Below are 19597 nucleotides of genomic sequence, written 5' to 3' on the forward strand. Positions count from 1 at the left end.
TTGAAAAAAAGGTTTGACAAAATGCTAATGAGAATAAACAGCTTAGAGAGAAATATAAGTAAATTGGTGGAGCTGAAAAACAACACAAGAACTTCATGAAGCATACACAAGTTTCAACAGCTGAATTGATCAAGCAGAAGAAAGAATATCAGAGGTTGAAGATCAACTTAATGAAATAAAATGAGAAGGCAAGATTAGAGAAAAAAAGAGTAAAAAGAAATGAACAAAGTCTCCAAGAAATATGGGACTATGTGGAAAGACCTAATCTACGTTTGATAGGTGTACCTAAATATGACGGAGAGAATGAATCCAAGCTGGAAAATACTCTTCAGGATATTATCCAGGAAAACTTCCCCAACCTAGCAAGGCAAGCCAATATTCAAGTCCAGGAAATACAGAGAACACCACAAAAATATTCCTCAAGAAGAGCAACCCCAAGGCACATAATCGTCAGATTCACCAGGGGTGAAATGAAGGAGAAATTGCTAAGGGCAGCCAGAGAGAAAGGTCAGGTTACCCACAAAAGGAAGCCCATTAGACTCACAGAAGATCTCTGGGAAGAAACCCTACAAGCCAGAAGAGAGTGGGGTCAATATTCACCATCCTTAAAGAAAAGAAATTTCAACCCAGAATTTCATATCCAGCTAAACTAAGCTTCATAAGTGAAGGAAAAATAAAATCCTTTACGAACAAGCAATTACTCAGAGTTTTCATCACCACCAGGCCTGCTTTACAAGAGCTCCTGAAAGAAGCATTAAATATAGAAAGGAACAACCAGTACCAGCCACTCCAAAAACATACCAAATGGTAAAGAGCATCTACACAATGAAGAAACTGCATCAACTAATGGGCAAAGCAGTCAGCTAGCAACAAAGTGGCAGGATCAAATTCAAACATAACAATATTAACCCTAAATGTAAATGGGCTAAGTGTCCCAATCAAAAGACACAGACTGGCAAGTTGGATAAAAAGCCAAAACCCACTGGTGTGCTATATCCAGGAAACCCATCTCACATGCAAGGATACACAAAGGCTCAAAATAACTGGATGGAGGAAGATTTACCAAGCAAATGGAGAGCAAAAAAAAAGCAGGAGTTACAATTCTCATCTCTGATAAAATAGACTTTAAACAAACAAATATCAAAAGAGACAAAGAAGGACATTACATAATAGTAAAAGGATCAATGCAACAAGAAGAGCTAATGATCCTAAATATATATGTACCCAATACAGAAGCACCCAGATACATAAAGTAACTTCTTAATGACTTACAGAGACTTAGACTCCCACACAATAATAGTGGGAAACTTTAACACCCCCATTGTCAATATTACACAGATCAACGAGACAGAAAACTAACAAGGATATCCAGGACTTGAACTCAGACCTAGACCAAGCAAACCTAATAGACATTTACAGAACTCTCCACCCCAAATCCACAGACTATACATTCTTCTCAGCACCACATCACACCTACTCTAAAATTGACCATATAATTGGAAGTAAATCACTCCTCAGCAAATGCAAAAGAACAGAAATCATAACAAATAGTCTCTCAGACCACAGTGCAATCAAGTTAGAACTCAGAATTCAGAAACCAACTCAGAACCACACAGCTTCATGAAAACTGAACAACTGGCTCTTGAATGTTGACTAGATAAACAATGAAATAAGGGCAGAAATAAAGATGTTCTTCAAAACCAACGAGAACGAAGACACAACATACCAGAACCTCTGGGACACATTTAAAGCAGTCTCTAGGGGAAAATATATAGCAATAAATGATGACATGAGAAGCAAGGAGAGATCTAAAATCAACATCCTATCATCAAAATTGAAAGAGGTAGAGGCATAAGATCAAAAAAACTCAAAACTTAGCAGAAGACAAGAAATAACTAAGATCATAGCAGAACTGAAGGACATGGAGACATAAAAAGCCCTTCAAAAAATCAATAAATCCAGGAGCTGGTTTTTTAGAAAGATCAACAAAATAGACCACTAGCCAGATTAATAAAAAAGAAAAGAGAGAATAATCAAATAGATGCAACAAAAAATGATAAAGGGGATATCACCACAGATTCCACAGAAACACAAACCATCATCAGAGATTACTACAAACAACTCTATGCACATAAACTAGTAAATCTGGAAGAAATGGATAAATTCCTGGACACTTGCATCCTCCCAAGCCTAAACCAGGAAGAAGTCAAAACCCTGAATAGACCAATAACAAGGGCAGAAGTTGAGGCAGCAATTAATAGCTTACCACCCAAAAAAAGCCCAGGACCAGATGGGTTCACAGCCAAATTCTACCAGGCATACAAAGAGGAGTGGGTACCATTCCTTCTGAAACTATTCCAAACAATCTAAAAAGAGAGAATCCTTCCCAAATCATTTTATGAGACAAACATCATTCTAATACCAAAACCCAGCAGAGATTCAACAAGAAAAGAAAACTTCAGGCCAATATCTATGCTGTACATAGATGCAAAAATCTTCAATAAGATACTGGCAAACCGATTGCAACAGCACATCAAAAAGCTTATCCACCATGATCAAATAGGCTTCATCCTGGGGTTGCAAGGCTGGTTCAACATACGCAAGTCTATAAACGTAATTCACCACATAAACAGAACCAAAGACAAAAACCATATGATTATCTCAATTGATGCAGAGAAGGCCTTTGACAAAATTCAACAGCCCTTTATGCTAAAAACCCTCAATAAACTAGGTATTGACGGAACGTATCTCAAAATAATAAAAGCTATTTACGACAAACCAACAGCCAATATCATACTGAATGGGCAAAAACTGGAAGCATTCCCTTTGAAATCTGGCACTAGACAAGGATGCCCTCTCTCACTACTCCTATTCAATATAGTATTGAAAGTTCTAGCCAGAGCACTCAGGCAAGAAAAAGAAATAAAAGGTATTCGATTAGGAAAGGAGGTAGTCAAATTGTCTCTATTTGCAGATGACATGATTGTATATTTAGAAGACCCCATTGTCTCAGCCCAAAATCTCCTGAAACTGATAAGCAACTTCAGCAAAGTCTCAGGATACAAAATCAATGTGCAGAAATCACAAGCATTCCTATACACCAATAACAGACTTAAAGAGAGCCAAATCAAGAAAGAACTGCCATTCACAATTGCTACAAAGAGAATAAAATACCTAGGAATACAACTAACAAGGAACGTAAAGGACCTCTTCAAGGAGAACTACAAACCACTGCTCAAGGAAATAAGAGAGGACACAAACAGATCGAGAAACATTCCATGCTCATGGTTAGGAAGAGTCAATATCGTGAAAATAGCCATATTGCCCAAAGTAAATTACAGATTCAATGCTATCCCCATCAAGCTACCAATGACCTTCTTCATGGAACTGGAAAAAACCACCTTAAACTTAATATGGAACCAAAAGAGAGCCCACATAGCCAAGTCAATTCTAAGCAAAAAGAACAAAGCTGGAGGCATCATACTACTGGATTTCAAACTATACTACCAGCCTACAGTAATCAAAACAGCATGGTACTGGTACCAAAACAGAGATACAGACCAACGGAACAGAAGAGAGGCCTTGGAAGAAACATCACACATCTACAACCATCTGATCTTTGACAAACCTGACAAAAACAAGCAATGGGGAAAGGATTCCCTATTTAATAAATGGTATTGAGAAAACTGGTTAGCCATGTGCAGAAAGCAGAAACTGGACCCCTTCCTTGATACCTTACACTAAAATTATCTCCAGATGGATTAAAGACTTAAATATAAGACCTAACACCATAAAAACCCTAGAAGAAAATCTAGGCAAAACCATTCAGGACATAGGCGTAGGCAAGGACTTCATGACCAAAACACCAAAAGCATTGGCAACAAAAGCCAAAATAGACAAATGGGACCTAATCAAACTCCACAGCAAAAGAAACAGTCATTACAGTGAATCGGCAACCAACAGAATGGGAAAAAAATTTTGCAAGCTACCTATCTGACAGAGGGCTGATATCCAGAATCTACAAAGAACTAAAACAGATTTACAAGAAAAAAACAAGCCCACTCAATAGTGGGCAAAGGATATGAAAAGACACTTTACAAAAGAAGACATACATGAGGCCAACAAACATATGAAAAAATGCTCATCATCACTGGTCATTAGAGAAATGCAAATCAAAACTACATTGAGATACCATCTCACACCAGTTAGAATGGTGATCATCAAAAAATCTGGAGACAACAGATGCTGGAGAGGATATGGAGAAATAGGAACACTTTTACACTGTTGGTGGTAGTGTAAATTAGTTCAACCATGGTGGAAGACAGTGTGGCGATTCCTCAAGGACCTAGAAATAGAAATTCCATTTGACCCAGCAATCCCATTACTGGGTATATATTCAAAGGATTATAAATCGTTCTACTATAAGGACACATGCGCACGAATGTTCATTGCAGCACTGTTTACAATAGCAAAGACTTGAAACCAACCCAAATATCCATCGATGATAGACTGGACAGGGAAAATGTGGCACATATACACCATGGAATACTATGCAGCCATAAAAAATGATGAGTTCGTGTCCTTTGTAGGGACATGGATGAACCTGGAAACCATCATTCTCAGCAAACTGACGCAACAGAAAATCAAACATTGCATGTTCTCACTCATAGGCGGGTGTTGAACAATGAGAACACATGGACACAGAGAGGGGAGCATCACACACTGGGGTCTGTCAGGGGGAAATAGGGGAGGGACAGTGTGGGGTGGGGAGTTGGGGAGAGATAGCATGGGGAGAAATGCCAGATATAGGTGATGGGGAGGAAGGCAGCAAATCACGTTGCCATGTGTATATCTATGCAACAATCTTGCATGTTCTTCACATGTACCCCAAAACCTAAAATGCAATTAAAAAAGAATGTGAATTTAAAAAGTAAAAATAAAAAAATAAAAGTATGTATCTGGCAGCACAGTGGCTCACACTTGTAATCCCAGCACTTTGGGAGGTCAAGGCAGGCAGATCACTTGAGGTCAGGAGTTTGAGACCAGCCTGGCCAACGTACTGAACCCCTGTCTCTACTAAAAATACAAAAATTAGCCGGGCATCGTGGTGTGCACCTGTAGCCCCAGCTACTCAGGAGGCTAAGGCAGGACAATCACTTGAACCCAGGAGGTGGAGGTTGCATTGAGCTGAGATTGCGCCACTGCATTCCAGCCTGGGTGACAGAGTGAGACTCTGTCTCAAAATAATGATAATAAAAGCATATCCCACAGAAGATATTGACAGGATTACATGAGAGTGTGTACATGAAGTGCTTAGTCCAATGCCTAGCACATAGTAAGTACTTTTTAAAAATTCACAATTGTGATGATATTCATCTCTGAAAACCTGAAGAAACAAGGTTCTTCATGGCTTTTAAATCTCTTACAATAATTATATAATTTAAAAAATCATCATCCTGCTTATTTCCCTTCCTGAAGCTAAATTAAAAAGCTAAAGAGCAGCCCAAGAATCCCATTACTGGGTATATACCCAAAGAATTATAAACTGTTCTATTATAAAGACACATGCACACATATGTTCATTGCGGCACTGTTTACAATAGCAAAGACCTGGAACCAACCCAAATGTCCATCATCGATAGACTGGATAAAGAAAATGTGGCACATATATACCATAATGGAATACTACGCAGCTATAAAAAACGATGAGTTCGTGTCCTTCACAGGGACATGGATGAACCTGGAAACCATCATTCTCAACAAACTGACACAAGAACAGAAAATCAAACACCACATGTCATCACTCATAGGTGGGTGTTGAACAATTAGAACACGTGGACACAGGGAAGGTAGCATCACACACTTCAGTCAGTGGGTGGTGCTAGGGGAGGGACAGCAGGGGGTGGGGAGAGTGGGGAGGGATAATGAGGGGAGAAATACCAGATATATGTGATAGGGGGATGAACGCAGCAAACCACCTTGCAATGTATGTACCTATGTAACAATCCTGCATGATCTGCACATGTACCCCAGAACCTAAAGCACAATTTAAAAAAAAAAAAAAACGCTAAAGAGCAGTTTAAAAAAAAAAAAAGAAAGAAAGAAAAAGAAAAAAGCAAATACATAATATATTGTGTTTAAAATGTGTTTAATTCTCCATAAATAAAAATAAGATGTGTATATAAAGTTAAAAATAAAAAAGCAGTGCTTACCTCAATAAGCTCTGGCAATATTAGGCTTCCAATATTTAATACAACTTTTAAAGACAATTTCACCTTTTCATTACCAAACTGATAATCTGCTTTTCTGAGAAGTTGATATTAACTGAGTCATTCCAGGTAAGTCAGTTGCATATCAGGTGTAATGTAAGGGGCCTCCATGAGCTCTGTAAGACACTGGGCCCTCTTCTATTGAGGGGTCAGTCTGGAACTTCCCCTCTACTCACAATAGGGAGGTTGTGGCTAGAGTCTTTCAAATGCACAGAAAAGATGTCTTCTAGGATTATATAGCCACGTTCAAACTTTACCAGGACCTTCTGTGTGAGATCCTTCCCAGTGCATTCTAAGCATTAACTAAACCAATCAGTCTCATTTCCACCGATCTTTAAGCCTGAATGATTTGTGTAGCCCTATAAACAGATTGGAATTAAAATTCAATTCACCCACTGATCTAGTATCTCCTCCGTCCTAAATGCTCTTTGGAAGCAAATACAATCTGTAGCAAGACTGCAAAGAACTAGTGAGCATTTGTAGGCTAAGTCTGGCAGATTGCTGCCAGAGTGGAATCCAGAATCAAAGGCTCTGAGCCTTCCTGGCAGCTGAGGCCAGGACGGGTTTGTGCGGCTTGCCCAGAGTTTCACAACTGGTCAGTAGTATCGCTGGAGCTTGGAATCCAACTCCCTGGCCTCCCAATCTATGCTCTTTCCACTGCTGATGAATTGTCATTCTTCTGTTTTTGCTTCTTGGAAAACCGAACCTCTACAAAGTTAAAATAACTTATTCAAGGTCAAGAGGGCAGTCAAACAGAACTGGCAGCCCAGGGTTATAAAATCTGAGAGGGCGGGTCCTCTGGCCCTCACCTACCCCGGGGACCCTGTGTAAATGTTTTTGTTGATAGTCTCCCAACACACAGTTTAAAGGAAGTGTCTCTTGTAGGTTATCATCGCACGTCCAACTTCAGATTCAGATAGAAACGCCTGTAACTCTAAGAGCCAGCACGCCTCCAGCTACCCTGACCTCCCGACAGTTCAGGGAAGTCTGCCTGGCCAAATAACCACCGCTCAACTGCAGGGGTCGTACGGTCCTAGTAACTCACACCTCGCTGCCCCCAGTGTTTTTCTGGAGCTGGTAACCTGACGACCGTAAACCGGTGACAGACTGAGCAGGAAGCAGAATGGATAGGCACAGCTACTCTTGTGGGTATAGAAGAGGCTGTGGATGGTTCAAGGCTCCTAGCCAAGCTTTTGTAAAGGCTGTTGCAACCCTCACCTCTCCCGACAGTCCACAGGAGCACAGCTACTTGATCCTGTTAACTAGTTGCATTTCAGGGGACACTCTGAACGCCTAGCAGAACGTCCCCAAATTCAAAGTGGCAGCGCTACCTGCACAGCTTCCCTCTTGCGCTAAGCGTCCCTCCCTACACCATAGACTGTTTTCCCGGGCACTTTCCTGCGACCCCGAGGCATGAGACCCTTCTTTACACACACGTTCCACCTCTCCCTTTGCTTCCCTCCACCTCCACACATCCCTCCCCACAGGGGATGAGGAAGGTGGTTTAGTCCACGCTCTGTCTATTCACCCAGGGAGCGCTGTCCCTAGAACTGAGCACAAGGGTGGGGGTGGACGTGGGGGTAGGGGTGGGTGCCCCGAATCCGAAATCCCGAGCGCCAGAGATAGGCATTGAGGTGAGCCGCGCGCGCACGCACACACACACACACACACACACACACACACACACAACCAGGCTGGGACTGCGACTCACTACCCGAGAGGGGAGGCAGCTTCGCAGCCACTGGAAGCTCCAGGAGGAAAGCAGGGCCCCCAGCGGCCCGCGCCAGGGAAGCGTGGGAAACAACAGGCGCAACAGGAGCCCGCAGAGCCGGCCCAACAGAGAAACAGGTCGGACTCCTGCAGGGAAGCTCCGCCAATGAGGCCAAGTGCCAGGTAGATGCCAACGGCGGCTGTCTGTGGTCAATTATTATTGGGAATGATAAACGAGACGGTTACACTAGACACTCGAGGTGCTTCCCGCCTGGGAGGGAAGGAGGGAGTTGGCTCTAGGGCACGCAGGGACTAAAGAGGAAAAGAAAAGAAAAAAAAGCCACCCTGGCACTGGAGTGTCTGAAAGGGGGCCCTGGAGCGGGCTCTGGGCTTGTGCCTGCGCATCCTGCGCGCCCAGCCGGGCTTGCCCAGAGGCCAGGTGGGTGCCCAGGTGCGAGGAGGCGGCCGAGGGCCGCATGGACCCCACGCTGGGGACTCACCTGGAGTGCGCTCGGCTGGCAGTGTAGCTGGTCCATGCCGGCGGCGGGCAGCAGCTGGGCGCCCCGGTGGTGCCCGTGCCCGGCGCTGCAGCCCGGCACAGAGGGCACCGGCCTGGCGCACCCTGCACCCCGCTCCCGGGCCTCGTGCCCACGTGAAGGGTCTGGTAGCTCTGTGGGACTCTTGCGGGGAGCCTGTGGTTCTGCGCGCCTTCACTTTCCAGACGCGTCTCCACGCCGGCGGGTGCCTGGGTCCTAGCGCCCCTCCCGGGGTGAGGAGCCCGGACTTTGAGCCCGCTGAGCTACTCTGCTCCGAGCAATGCCTGCCTGGCCCCTGGAGGGAAGTTCAGCCTCGCTGAAGCTGCTGAACCTGGCGCCTTTCTTGGGACTCAGGATTCAGGTTCCTAACACCCCCTTTACCGTTCTCCACTTTCCTCTCGTTGGGCCTTTACCCCCAGGAAAAAGCTGAAAGATCAGCTTTGCCTGCATCCCTCCATTCATGATCATATACCCTACGATTTTAAAGAGATTTTCAAGTTAGAGATATTGGTCCTTATACATATATAACACATCGAATGTAATAAAAACTATGTTTCCTCCAAGTAAAAGAATGAACAGGAAAATAACATCTCCTGGGCGCAGGGGCTCAGGCCTGTAATCCCCACACTTGAAGAGGCCAAGGCGGAAGGATCTAATTCGAGACCACCTGAGCAACATGAGGTGACCTTTAAAAAAATCTATTAGGGGCTGAAGTTATCCCTCAGTCTTTATTGTAGAGACAATTTACAAACATGAGTCAAACACGGATCAAACCAAAGGTGCAGCTAGGCTTCTAGAGCCGCCCCCGACCCGATTCCCTCCCCGCCAATCTATGTAGGTAGCTGGAATCACTAAATGTCTAAGCAGATACTATGAAGCTTCCACACACTTTGAGAAAGTAATACATTGTACCTAATTAAATGTCTCAGCCTTAAATGGTCCTGGCATCTTGCTTGTGGCTATTACCACGCCTGGCCCATACCTGGCTCCCCTGGGGCAGAGGGATTTCCAACAAAGACCTAGAGAGCCTTTGCAAGGCCTTTCCTTTCTCAGCTGCCCACAGTGGCGAGTCAGTCCATTCAAAACCAAGACCAGAAACAATCTGTTCCTGCTGACTTTCTCATCCAGAGAGGCTGATGAGACTTCTAATGGCAGAAAAGGAAAACAAGTCATTTTTAGAAAGAAAACCTAATTCATAGGACAAGGGCGGGGGGGGGGAACCATGAGGAAAAATTATTGTTTTATTTTATTTATTTATTTTTGAGATGGAGTTTTGCTCTTGTTGCCCTGGCTGGAGTGCAATGGCGCGAAAGACTACTCACCACACCTCAGCCTCCTGGGTTCAAGTGATTCTCCTGCCTCAGCCTCCTGAGTAACTGGGATTACAGGCACCCACCACCACACCTGGCTAATTTTTGTATTTTTAGTAGAGACAGGATTTCTCCTTGTTGGTCAGGCTGGTCTCAAACTCCCGACCTCAGGTGATCCACCCACCTCAGCCTTCCAAAGTGCTGGGATTACAGGCATGAGCCACAGCGCCCGGACTGAAAAATTATTATTTTAACATTAGCCATAAAGGCCTACAAAAAGACATGAATGCAGTATGAGTATGGGATTCACCATTTTTTTCTAGGAGACCAAGCATTTTTTTTACAAAAGCATTCCTCGATGTGTGGATAAACTTTAAGATGACTCCTGATGATCCCCATCCCCTGGTGTCCATGCCCCTGAGTGTGGGTGGAACTTGTGACCTGACTTGCTGCCCACCCACGGAACATGGCAAAGGTGACCAAATGTCACTTCATAGATCAGGTTTTGCTAGGAGAGGCTTTCTCTGGCTGGCTTTGATAAAGCATGCAGCCATATTGGGGAGGCCCATCTGGCAGGGAGCTGAGGGTGCCTCTGTTCAAGAGCCAGTAAGAAACTGAGGCCCTTGGTCTAACGAACTGAAAGGAGGTAAATTCTGCCAACAGTCAGGAGAGCCTGAAAGTGAACCTTCCCTAACTGAGTCTTGAGATGCAACTGCAGCCCCAGCTGACATATTGATTGCCGCTTTCAGAGTTATTCCAAAACTGAGGATCTAGTAAAGCCATGCCCAGGCTCTGACCCACAGAAACTGTGAAATAATAAATACATGTTGTTGTAAACCACTGAATTTGTCCGTATGTAGCAATAGCAAACAAATATACTTTGTCCTTCCACAGAAGGAAAAGTGAGGCAAAGGGGGTTAGGTAGAGGGCCAAAGTGATCTAAATTAACAGGAGGATCAATCAATCCTAGTCTTTTTTGGCCTGGGTAGACAAGGAAAAGCAGAACAGCAAAGAAATCAGAAGGTAAGTGTTGGGAACCCAGGCTAAGCTGATGCTATTGGAACAAAAGGTTGCATCAGCCCTCCCCGCCAAAAGCATGCCCCGGGTGTGGTGGCGGGCCACCAATGGAGGACCTGATCACGGGCAAGACATGCCTCAGGGCCACCAATGGAGGACCTGATCACGGGCAAGACATGCCTCAGGGCCACCAATAAAGGACCTGATCACGCACAGAACATGCATGGCTGCACCAATGGGGTAGCTGATCATGAGCTAAACACTCGTCTCCCAGCCTATCAGAACTACTTCCCCTTTCCCCTCTCTACCCTCTCCCCTCCCTATATAAGGAACCCATTTTGAAATAAACTTTGCAGCTTGATCAGAACTTTTGTCTTGCTGCCATTCTTCGCGCCTCTTGTCCCATCCCTTTCTCATCCACGACAGGCTTGCTCGGGTTCCTGTTTGTTGCTCTGCGGGACAGAGCAAGTGGCGCCCAGACGTGGGGCTCGATGCCGGCCTCCGTGGACCGCCGTCCCCTGTAACCGGTTCCCTGCACGGCCGTCCCGATTAACCGATTCCCCGCACGGAGCACCGCGGACCACCCGACCGCGAGCCGACTCCTGGAGTTCGTTCCTCATTTCGACGGCGGCATTACTCAGGTAAGACCCAATCATGGGACAAGCATCTTCACACAGTGAAAATGATCTCTTTATAAGTCAGTTAAAGGAATCTCTCAAGGTGCGTAGAATTCGGGTTCGCAAGAAAGACCTTGTCTCCTTTTTTAGTTTCATTTTTAAAACATGTCCATGGTTCCCCCAGGAAGGGTCTATTGACTCCCGTGTTTGGGGACGTGTTGGTGATTGTCTGAACGACTATTACCGTGTTTTTGGTCCTGAGACTATTCCGATCACCACTTTTAATTATTATAATTTAATAAGGGACGTCCTTACTAATCAGGGCGACTCCCCTGACATTCAACGCCTCTGCAAGGAGGGTCACAAAATTCTTATTAGCCACTCCCGACCTCCATCTAGACAAGCCCCTGTAACAATTACCACCTCTGAAAAGGCCTCCTCTCGCCCTCCCTCTAGGGCCCCTTCTACCTGCCCCTCGGTTGCAATTGACATTGGTTCAGATGATACAGGGCAGTCTTCACTGTACCCCAACCTTGCAACCCTTACGGACCCCCCCATTCAAAGTCCTCATTCTCGGGCGCATACTCCGCCCCAACATTTGCCCTTGCTTGCTAATTCTAAAACCTTGCATAACTCGGGTAGTCAGGATGATCAACTAGATCCCGCCGATCAAGCAGATCTGGAAGAGGCAGCTGCCCAATATAACAACCCTGATTGGCCCCAATTAACTAACACCCCGGCATTGCCACCTTTTCCGGCCACCGCCCTATGTTTCTACAGCAGTGCCCCCAGTGGCAGTTGCGGCTCCTGTTTTGCATGCCCCTACTTCAGGCGTTCCTGGTTCCCCCACGGCCCCAAACTTGCCCGGTGTAGCCCTAGCCAAACCCTCCGGTCCCATTGATGAGACTGTTTCTCTTCTTGATGGGGTTAAAACCTTAGTCACAAAACTGTCCGATTTGGCCCTTCTACCTCCCGCGGGAGTTATGGCTTTTCCCGTTACCAGAAGTCAGGGACAGGTTAGCTCCAATACCACGGGCCGAGCGTCTCCTCACCCTGACACACACACCATCCCTGAGGAGGAGGAAGCAGACTCCGGAGAATCTGACTCAGAGGATGAGGAGGAGGAAAGCTCAGAGCCCACTGAGCCTACCTACACCCATTCCTATAAGCGGCTAAATCTAAAGACCATAGAAAAAATTAAAACTGCTGTTGCTAACTATGGTCCTACTGCCCCCTTTACCGTGGCCCTTGTAGAGAGTCTTAGTGAAAGATGGCTTACCCCTAGTGATTGGTTTTTCTTGTCTCGTGCTGCGCTGAGCGGAGGGGACAATATCCTTTGGAAGTCTGAGTATGAGGATATTTCCAAACAGTTTGCAGAGCGCAACGCGCGTAAGGCCTCCTCCAAAGGATGGACCCTTAAAAAATTCCTGGGCGCCAGCCCTTATCAGAACAATGACAAACAGGCCCAATTCCCCCCAGGGCTTTTAACCCAGATTCAGTCCGCAGGCCTAAAAGCCTGGAAGCGACTCCCTCAAAAGGGAGCGGCTACTACTTCCCTTGCAAAGATTAGACAAGGCCCCGATGAGTCATACAGTGATTTTGTAAGCCGCCTCCAGGAGACGGCAGATCGCCTTTTTGGCTCCGGGGAAAGTGAGAGCTCCTTTGTAAAACACCTAGCCTATGAAAACGCTAACCCCGCTTGCCAAAGTGCAATTCGGCCTTTTAGGCAGAAGGAGCTTTGCGACTATGTTCGCCTCTGCTCTGGTATTGGCTCTGCCCATGCTGTTGGCCTAGCCATAGGAGCTGCCCTCCAAAATCTTGCCCCCGCGCAACTGCCTGGAGCCCAGGCCCGCCTTTGCTATAATTGTCACCAACCCGGCCATCTTTCAAGAAACTGCCCCCAAAAAATACAACCACCTACTCAACTCCCAACTCAACCTAATGCCCCACAGGCTAGCCTTATAAAAAATTTAGGTCCCACAACAAAATGTCCTCGCTGCAAAAAAGGATTTCACTGGGCTTCAGAATGCCGTTCTCGATTAGACATTAATGGACAACCCATTATTAGGCAGGGAAACTTGAACAGGGGCCAGCCCCAGGGCCCCACTACCGGGATGAACTCCGGGGCTTCACAGTTCACCCCCCAATACCGCCAGCCAACCCCTGCCCTCCCAGTAATCAACCACGCCGCTACGTCACAGACCTCTGGCGAGCAACAGCGGGCAGTGCAGGACTGGACCTCTGTACCACCACCGACACAATACTAACCACCCAAAATAGCCCTCTGATACTTCCAGTTGGAATATATGGACCCTTACCACCCCAGACATTCGGCCTCATATTAGGCAGAGCCAGCTCTACCCTCCAAGGGATCCAAGTTCTGCCCGGCATATTAGACAATGATTTTGAGGGAGAAATCCATATCATTCTCTCTACAACTAAAGATTTAGTCACCATCCCAAAGGGCACCAGACTAGCTCAAATAGTCATTCTCCCCCTCCAACAAATTAACTCCAATTTCCATAAGCCCTACCGCGGGGCTAGTGCCCCTGGGTCTTCTGATGTCTACTGGGTTCAACAAATTTCTCAACAGCGGCCTACCCTGAAACTTAAATTAAATGGTAAGCTCTTTTCTGGCATTCTCGATACAGGGGCCGATGCCACCGTTATATCTTACACTCACTGGCCGAGGAACTGGCCGTTAACAACCGTTGCTACTCACCTGCGCGGTATTGGCCAGGCCACCAACCCCCAACAAAGTGCTCAAATGCTTAAGTGGGAGGACTCTGAAGGCAATAATGGTCACATTACCCCTTATGTCCTCCCCAATCTGCCAGTCAATCTCTGGGGAAGGGACATCCTCTCTCAAATGAAACTTGTCATGTGCAGTCCCAACGATACTGTCATGACCCAAATGCTAAGCCAGGGGTATCTCCCCGGCCAAGGGTTGGGAAAAAATAATCAAGGAATCACCCAGCCCATTACTATTACCCCCAAAGAAGACAAAACAGGCCTAGGATTCCACCAAAATTTACCGTAGCGGCCATTGACATTCCTGTACCCCACGCTGACAAAATTTCCTGGAAAATTACAGACCCTGTGTGGGTTGATCAGTGGCCACTTACATATGAGAAAACCCTCGCTGCCATTGCGTTAGTACAGGAACAGCTCGCAGCAGGACATATTGAGCCCACAAATTCTCCATGGAACACTCCTATATTTATCATTAAGAAAAAATCAGGTAGCTGGCGTCTTTTACAAGATCTGAGAGCCGTTAATAAGGTAATGGTCCCCATGGGAGCCCTTCAGCCTGGTCTTCCTTCTCCTGTAGCCATTCCCCTAAACTATCACAAAATTGTTATTGACCTTAAGGATTGTTTCTTTACCATCCCCTTACACCCTGAAGACAGACCTTACTTTGCCTTTAGCGTCCCTCAAATCAACTTCCAAAGTCCTATGCCTCGTTATCAGTGGAAGGTTCTGCCACAGGGCATGGCCAACAGTCCCACACTGTGCCAAAAATTTGTTGCTGCCGCCATTGCCCCAGTAAGATCCCAGTGGCCAGAGGCCTATATCCTCCATTATATGGATGACATCCTTCTTGCTTGTGATAGCGCCGAGGCAGCCAAGGCCTGCTATGCTCACATTATATCCTGTCTTACCTCATATGGACTAAAAATTGCTCCAGACAAGGTACAAGTGTCTGAGCCATTTTCTTATTTAGGATTTGAGTTACACCATCAGCAAGTATTTACTCCCCGAGTCTGCTTAAAAACTGATCACTTAAAAACCCTTAACGATTTCCAAAAATTACTCGGGGACATTCAGTGGCTTCGACCCTATTTAAAATTGCCCACCAGTGCCCTTGTTCCCCTTAACAATATTCTAAAAGGCGATCCAAATCCTTTATCGGCTCGAGCACTAACCCCAGAAGCAAAGCAATCCCTAGCCCTCATCAACAAGGCCATCCAAAATCAAAGTGTTCAACAAATTTCGTATAACCTTCCCCTAGTACTCCTCTTGCTCCCAACTCCCCATACACCCACCGCGGTGTTTTGGCAACCAAACGGTACAGACCCTACTAAATACGGAAGCCCCCTCCTTTGGCTCCATCTACCTGCCTCCCCATCAAAGGTCTTACTCACCTACCCTTCGCTCCTCGCCATGTTAATTATTAAGGGTCGGTACACTGGCCGCCAACTGTTTGGCAGGGACCCCCACTCTATAATCATTCCATACACCCAGGATCAATTAACCTGGCTCCTGCAAACCTCTGACGAATGGGCCATTGCATTATCCTCCTTCACAGGAGACATAGACAATCATTACCCCAGTGACCCTGTTATCCAATTTGCCAAGCTTCACCAGTTCATATTCCCCAAGATCACAAAATCTGCCCCAATTCCTCAAGCCACGCTAGTTTTCACTGATGGATCCTCAAACGGAATTGCTGCATACGTTATTGATAATCAACCCGTCTCAATAAAATCCCCCTACCTGTCAGCTCAACTTGTTGAACTCTATGCTATTCTCCAGGTGTTCACAGTTCTAGCCCACCAACCGTTTAACTTGTACACTGACAGTGCGTATATTGCTCAATCAGTCCCTCTTTTAGAGACAGTTCCCTTTATCAAATCTTCAACCAATGCTACCCCCTTATTTTCTAAACTGCAACAGCTAATTTTAAACAGACAACACCCTTTCTTTATCGGACATCTTCGGGCCCACCTAAATCTTCCAGGACCCCTGGCTGAAGGCAATGCCTTAGCTGATGCTGCCACACAAATTTTCCCCATTATAAGTGACCCAATACATGAGGCTACTCAAGCTCACACCCTACATCACCTCAATGCACACACCCTACGATTACTCTATAAAATTACTAGAGAACAAGCCAGAGATATTGTAAAAGCTTGCAAACAATGTGTCGTAGCCACCCCTGTACCCCATCTTGGCGTGAACCCCCGTGGTTTAGTCCCCAATGCCATTTGGCAAATGGATGTCACTCATTTTACTCCTTTTGGAAAACAGAGGTTTGTTCATGTTACTGTTGACACATTTAGTGGTTTTATCTTAGCCACTCCCCAAACAGGTGAAGCATCAAAAAATGTTATCTCTCATGTTATCCACTGTCTTGCTACCATAGGAAAACCGCACACCATTAAAACAGACAATGGCCCAGGATATACTGGAAAAAACTTCCAAGACTTTTGCCAAAAACTCCAAATCAAACATGTTACTGGTATACCGTACAACCCCCAGGGTCAAGGAGTAGTTGAACGAGCTCATCAAACATTAAAAAATGCCCTAAGTCGCTTAGCCCGCTCCCCCCTTGGGTTTTCTATGCAACAACCCAGAAACCTTCTTAGTCATGCCCTATTTCAACTAAATTTTCTACAGCTTGACAGTCAAGGTCGCTCGGCAGCTGACCGTCTATGGCATCCCCAAACTTCTCAGCAGCATGCTACGGTTATGTGGCGTGACCCTCTCACCAGTGTTTGGAAGGGCCCTGACCCTGTTCTCATATGGGGGCGAGGCTCAGCCTGCATATACGATCAAAAGGAGGATGGCCCCCGCTGGCTCCCTGAGCGACTAATTAGACACGTCAATGATTCAGCCCCCTTGTGTAATGGGCCAACTAATCCAAATACAGCCCCAGGGTCAGAAAACTCGCCCTGAGGAGCCCCCCTTTTTCTCTTCTTCCAGAAAGAATGCTCTGCATCCTCATCCTCCTACTGCACCCACGCCTCTGCCCAGTCACAAAGGGAGGACTTGGAAAGCCATCCGGAGACATTTACACTGACCTCTTTGGAGCGCCATGTGACTGTAAAGGGGGGACTCAGGCCAATAATTACGCCACCCCAACTTACACTCAGGTAACAGATTGTGGGGACAAAAATGCCTATCTTACCTATGACACCAATTGGAATGGAGTATCTTCACCTAAGTGGCTTTGTGTGCGCAAGCCTCCTAGTATACCGGTCATTAATGGCCGCCCAGGCCCGTGCCCAAGCGAGTGCAGAGGCAACATTGAACCCCAGATGCACTCCTCCTGCTATTCTAGTTTCTCACAGTGTACTCTTGACAATAATACTTATTTTACTGCCATTCTACAAAGAACAATGAGCACCTCAGAAACCAATCCTGTCACCAGCGGCCTACAACCTCATGGGGTCCTCCAGGCCGGATGCGATGGCACGATTGGAAAATCGGTTTGTTGGAATCAGCAAGCCCCTATTCACGTCTCCGACGGTGGCGGACCCCAAGATGCTGTGAGAGAGCTTTATGTACAAAAACAAATAGAGCTTATTATTCAAAGCCAATTCCCTAAGTTATCCTACCACCCCCTAGCTCGCTCAAAACCAAGAGGACCTGACATTGATGCGCAAATGCTTGACATTTTGTCAGCCACCCACCAGGCCCTCAATATCTCCAACCCCAGCCTAGCCCAAAATTGCTGGTTATGCTTAAATCAAGGTACCTCCATGCCCCTAGCCTTCCCTGTCAATATATCTAGTTTTAATGCCTCACAAAATAATTGCACCCCCAGCTTACCCTTTAGAGTCCAGCCCATGCCTTCCCAAGTATACCCTTGCTTCTTTAAAGGTGCACAAAACAACAGCTTTGATATTCCGGTTGGCGTTGCCAACTTTGTAAACTGCTCCAGTAGTTCCAACCACAGTGAGGCCCTTTGCCCTGGCCCAGGCCAAGCTTTTGTTTGCGGCAACAACCTCGCCTTTACTGCTCTGCCTGCAAACTGGACAGGGTCATGTGTGTTAGCCGCCCTCTTGCCAGATATAGACATTATTTCTGGTGATGACCCTGTCCCTATCCCTACCTTTGACTATATTGCAGGGCGGCAGAAACGAGCCGTTACACTGATTCCCCTGCTAGTAGGATTGGGTGTCTCTACAGCAGTCGCTACCGGTACAGCAGGACTCGGGGTGGCTGTTCAATCTTACACAAAACTTTCCCATCAACTTATTAACGACGTCCAAGCCTTGTCTAGCACCATTAATGACTTACAGGACCAACTAGATTCCCTAGCCGAAGTAGTCCTCCAAAACAGAAGAGGCTTAGACCTACTCACTGCAGAACAGGGAGGTATCTGTTTGGCTCTACAGGAACGTTGCTGCTTTTATGCCAACAAGTCAGGAATTGTCCGAGATAAAATAAAAAATCTACAAGAAGACCTCGAACAAAGACGCAAGGCACTTGCAGACAATCCCTTCCTCACCGGCCTCAATGGACTTCTCCCTTACCTCCTCCCCTTCCTTGGACCCTTATTCGCTATCATCCTATTCTTTTCCTTTGCCCCCTGGATCCTAAGACGAGTGACAGCATTAATTAAGGATCAGCTTAATTCCATACTGGGAAAGCCTATACAAATCCACTATCACCAACTAGCAACGCGTGATCTAGAATATGGCAGACTGTAGCCGGTTCCCCTCCTACGGGAGCAGCATACCGCTCGACACTATGCTTTACGAAGGTAATGGACACCGCTAGGTGCAAGGCAAGGCACTGCAAGGAGAGGCCTTACTAAGGCTACTGTCGAGTCTCCTGAGAGGTAAGCTGGCTTGCATAGAGGTTGGTACTCAAAAAATCCTCTCCTCCCAAAAAGGTACCTGTAAGCCTGAAAATTAAGGCTCAGGAGGAGCACAGCCTCTACCTCCCCTAGCTGGTTAAGGTCCGCCTCCTCTTTTTTAAAGAAAAAGGGAGGAGATGTTGGGAACCCAGGCTAAGCTGATGCTATTGGAACAAAAGGTTGCATCAGCCCTCCCCGCCAAAAGCATGCCCCGGGTGTGGTGGCGGGCCACCAATGGAGGACCTGATCACGGGCAAGACATGCCTCAGGGCCACCAATGGAGGACCTGATCACGGGCAAGACATGCCTCAGGGCCACCAATAAAGGACCTGATCACGCACAGAACATGCATGGCTGCACCAATGGGGTAGCTGATCATGAGCTAAACACTCGTCTCCCAGCCTATCAGAACTACTTCCCCTTTCCCCTCTCTACCCTCTCCCCTCCCTATATAAGGAACCCATTTTGAAATAAACTTTGCAGCTTGATCAGAACTTTTGTCTTGCTGCCATTCTTCGCGCCTCTTGTCCCATCCCTTTCTCATCCACGA

At 46.3% G+C, this 19597-nt stretch overlaps 2 protein-coding genes across 6 annotated transcripts in view; one reads left to right on the forward strand and one right to left on the reverse strand.

Moving 5' to 3' along the window:
• PDE8B (phosphodiesterase 8B) overlaps positions 1-19597 on the reverse strand; it is a 371501-nt gene that overhangs the window by 261265 nt on the left and 90639 nt on the right. The window contains exon 1 of one of the 5 annotated variants that reach the window (XM_074384551.1): positions 8480-9628. The exons of 2 other annotated variants lie outside the window; for them this stretch is intronic. In XM_074384551.1, coding sequence (XP_074240652.1) covers positions 8480-8515 — 36 coding nt within the window. In that variant the 5' untranslated portion in view covers positions 8516-9628. Of the gene's footprint in view, positions 1-8479; positions 9629-19597 lie in introns of those variants that run through there. 2 more of the 5 variants (XM_074384558.1, XM_074384560.1) reach the window with 2 other exon arrangements.
• LOC141581024 (syncytin-1-like) lies at positions 11400-19243 on the forward strand. The gene is made up of 2 exons (XM_074384502.1): positions 11400-11483; positions 17166-19243. Exon 2 carries the CDS (start codon positions 17171-17173, stop codon positions 18896-18898), a length of 1728 nt encoding a protein of 575 aa, XP_074240603.1. The 5' UTR covers positions 11400-11483; positions 17166-17170; the 3' UTR covers positions 18899-19243.

Source organism: Saimiri boliviensis, chromosome 1, assembly GCF_048565385.1.
Source record: "Saimiri boliviensis isolate mSaiBol1 chromosome 1, mSaiBol1.pri, whole genome shotgun sequence".
Taxonomy (NCBI): domain Eukaryota; kingdom Metazoa; phylum Chordata; class Mammalia; order Primates; family Cebidae; genus Saimiri; species Saimiri boliviensis.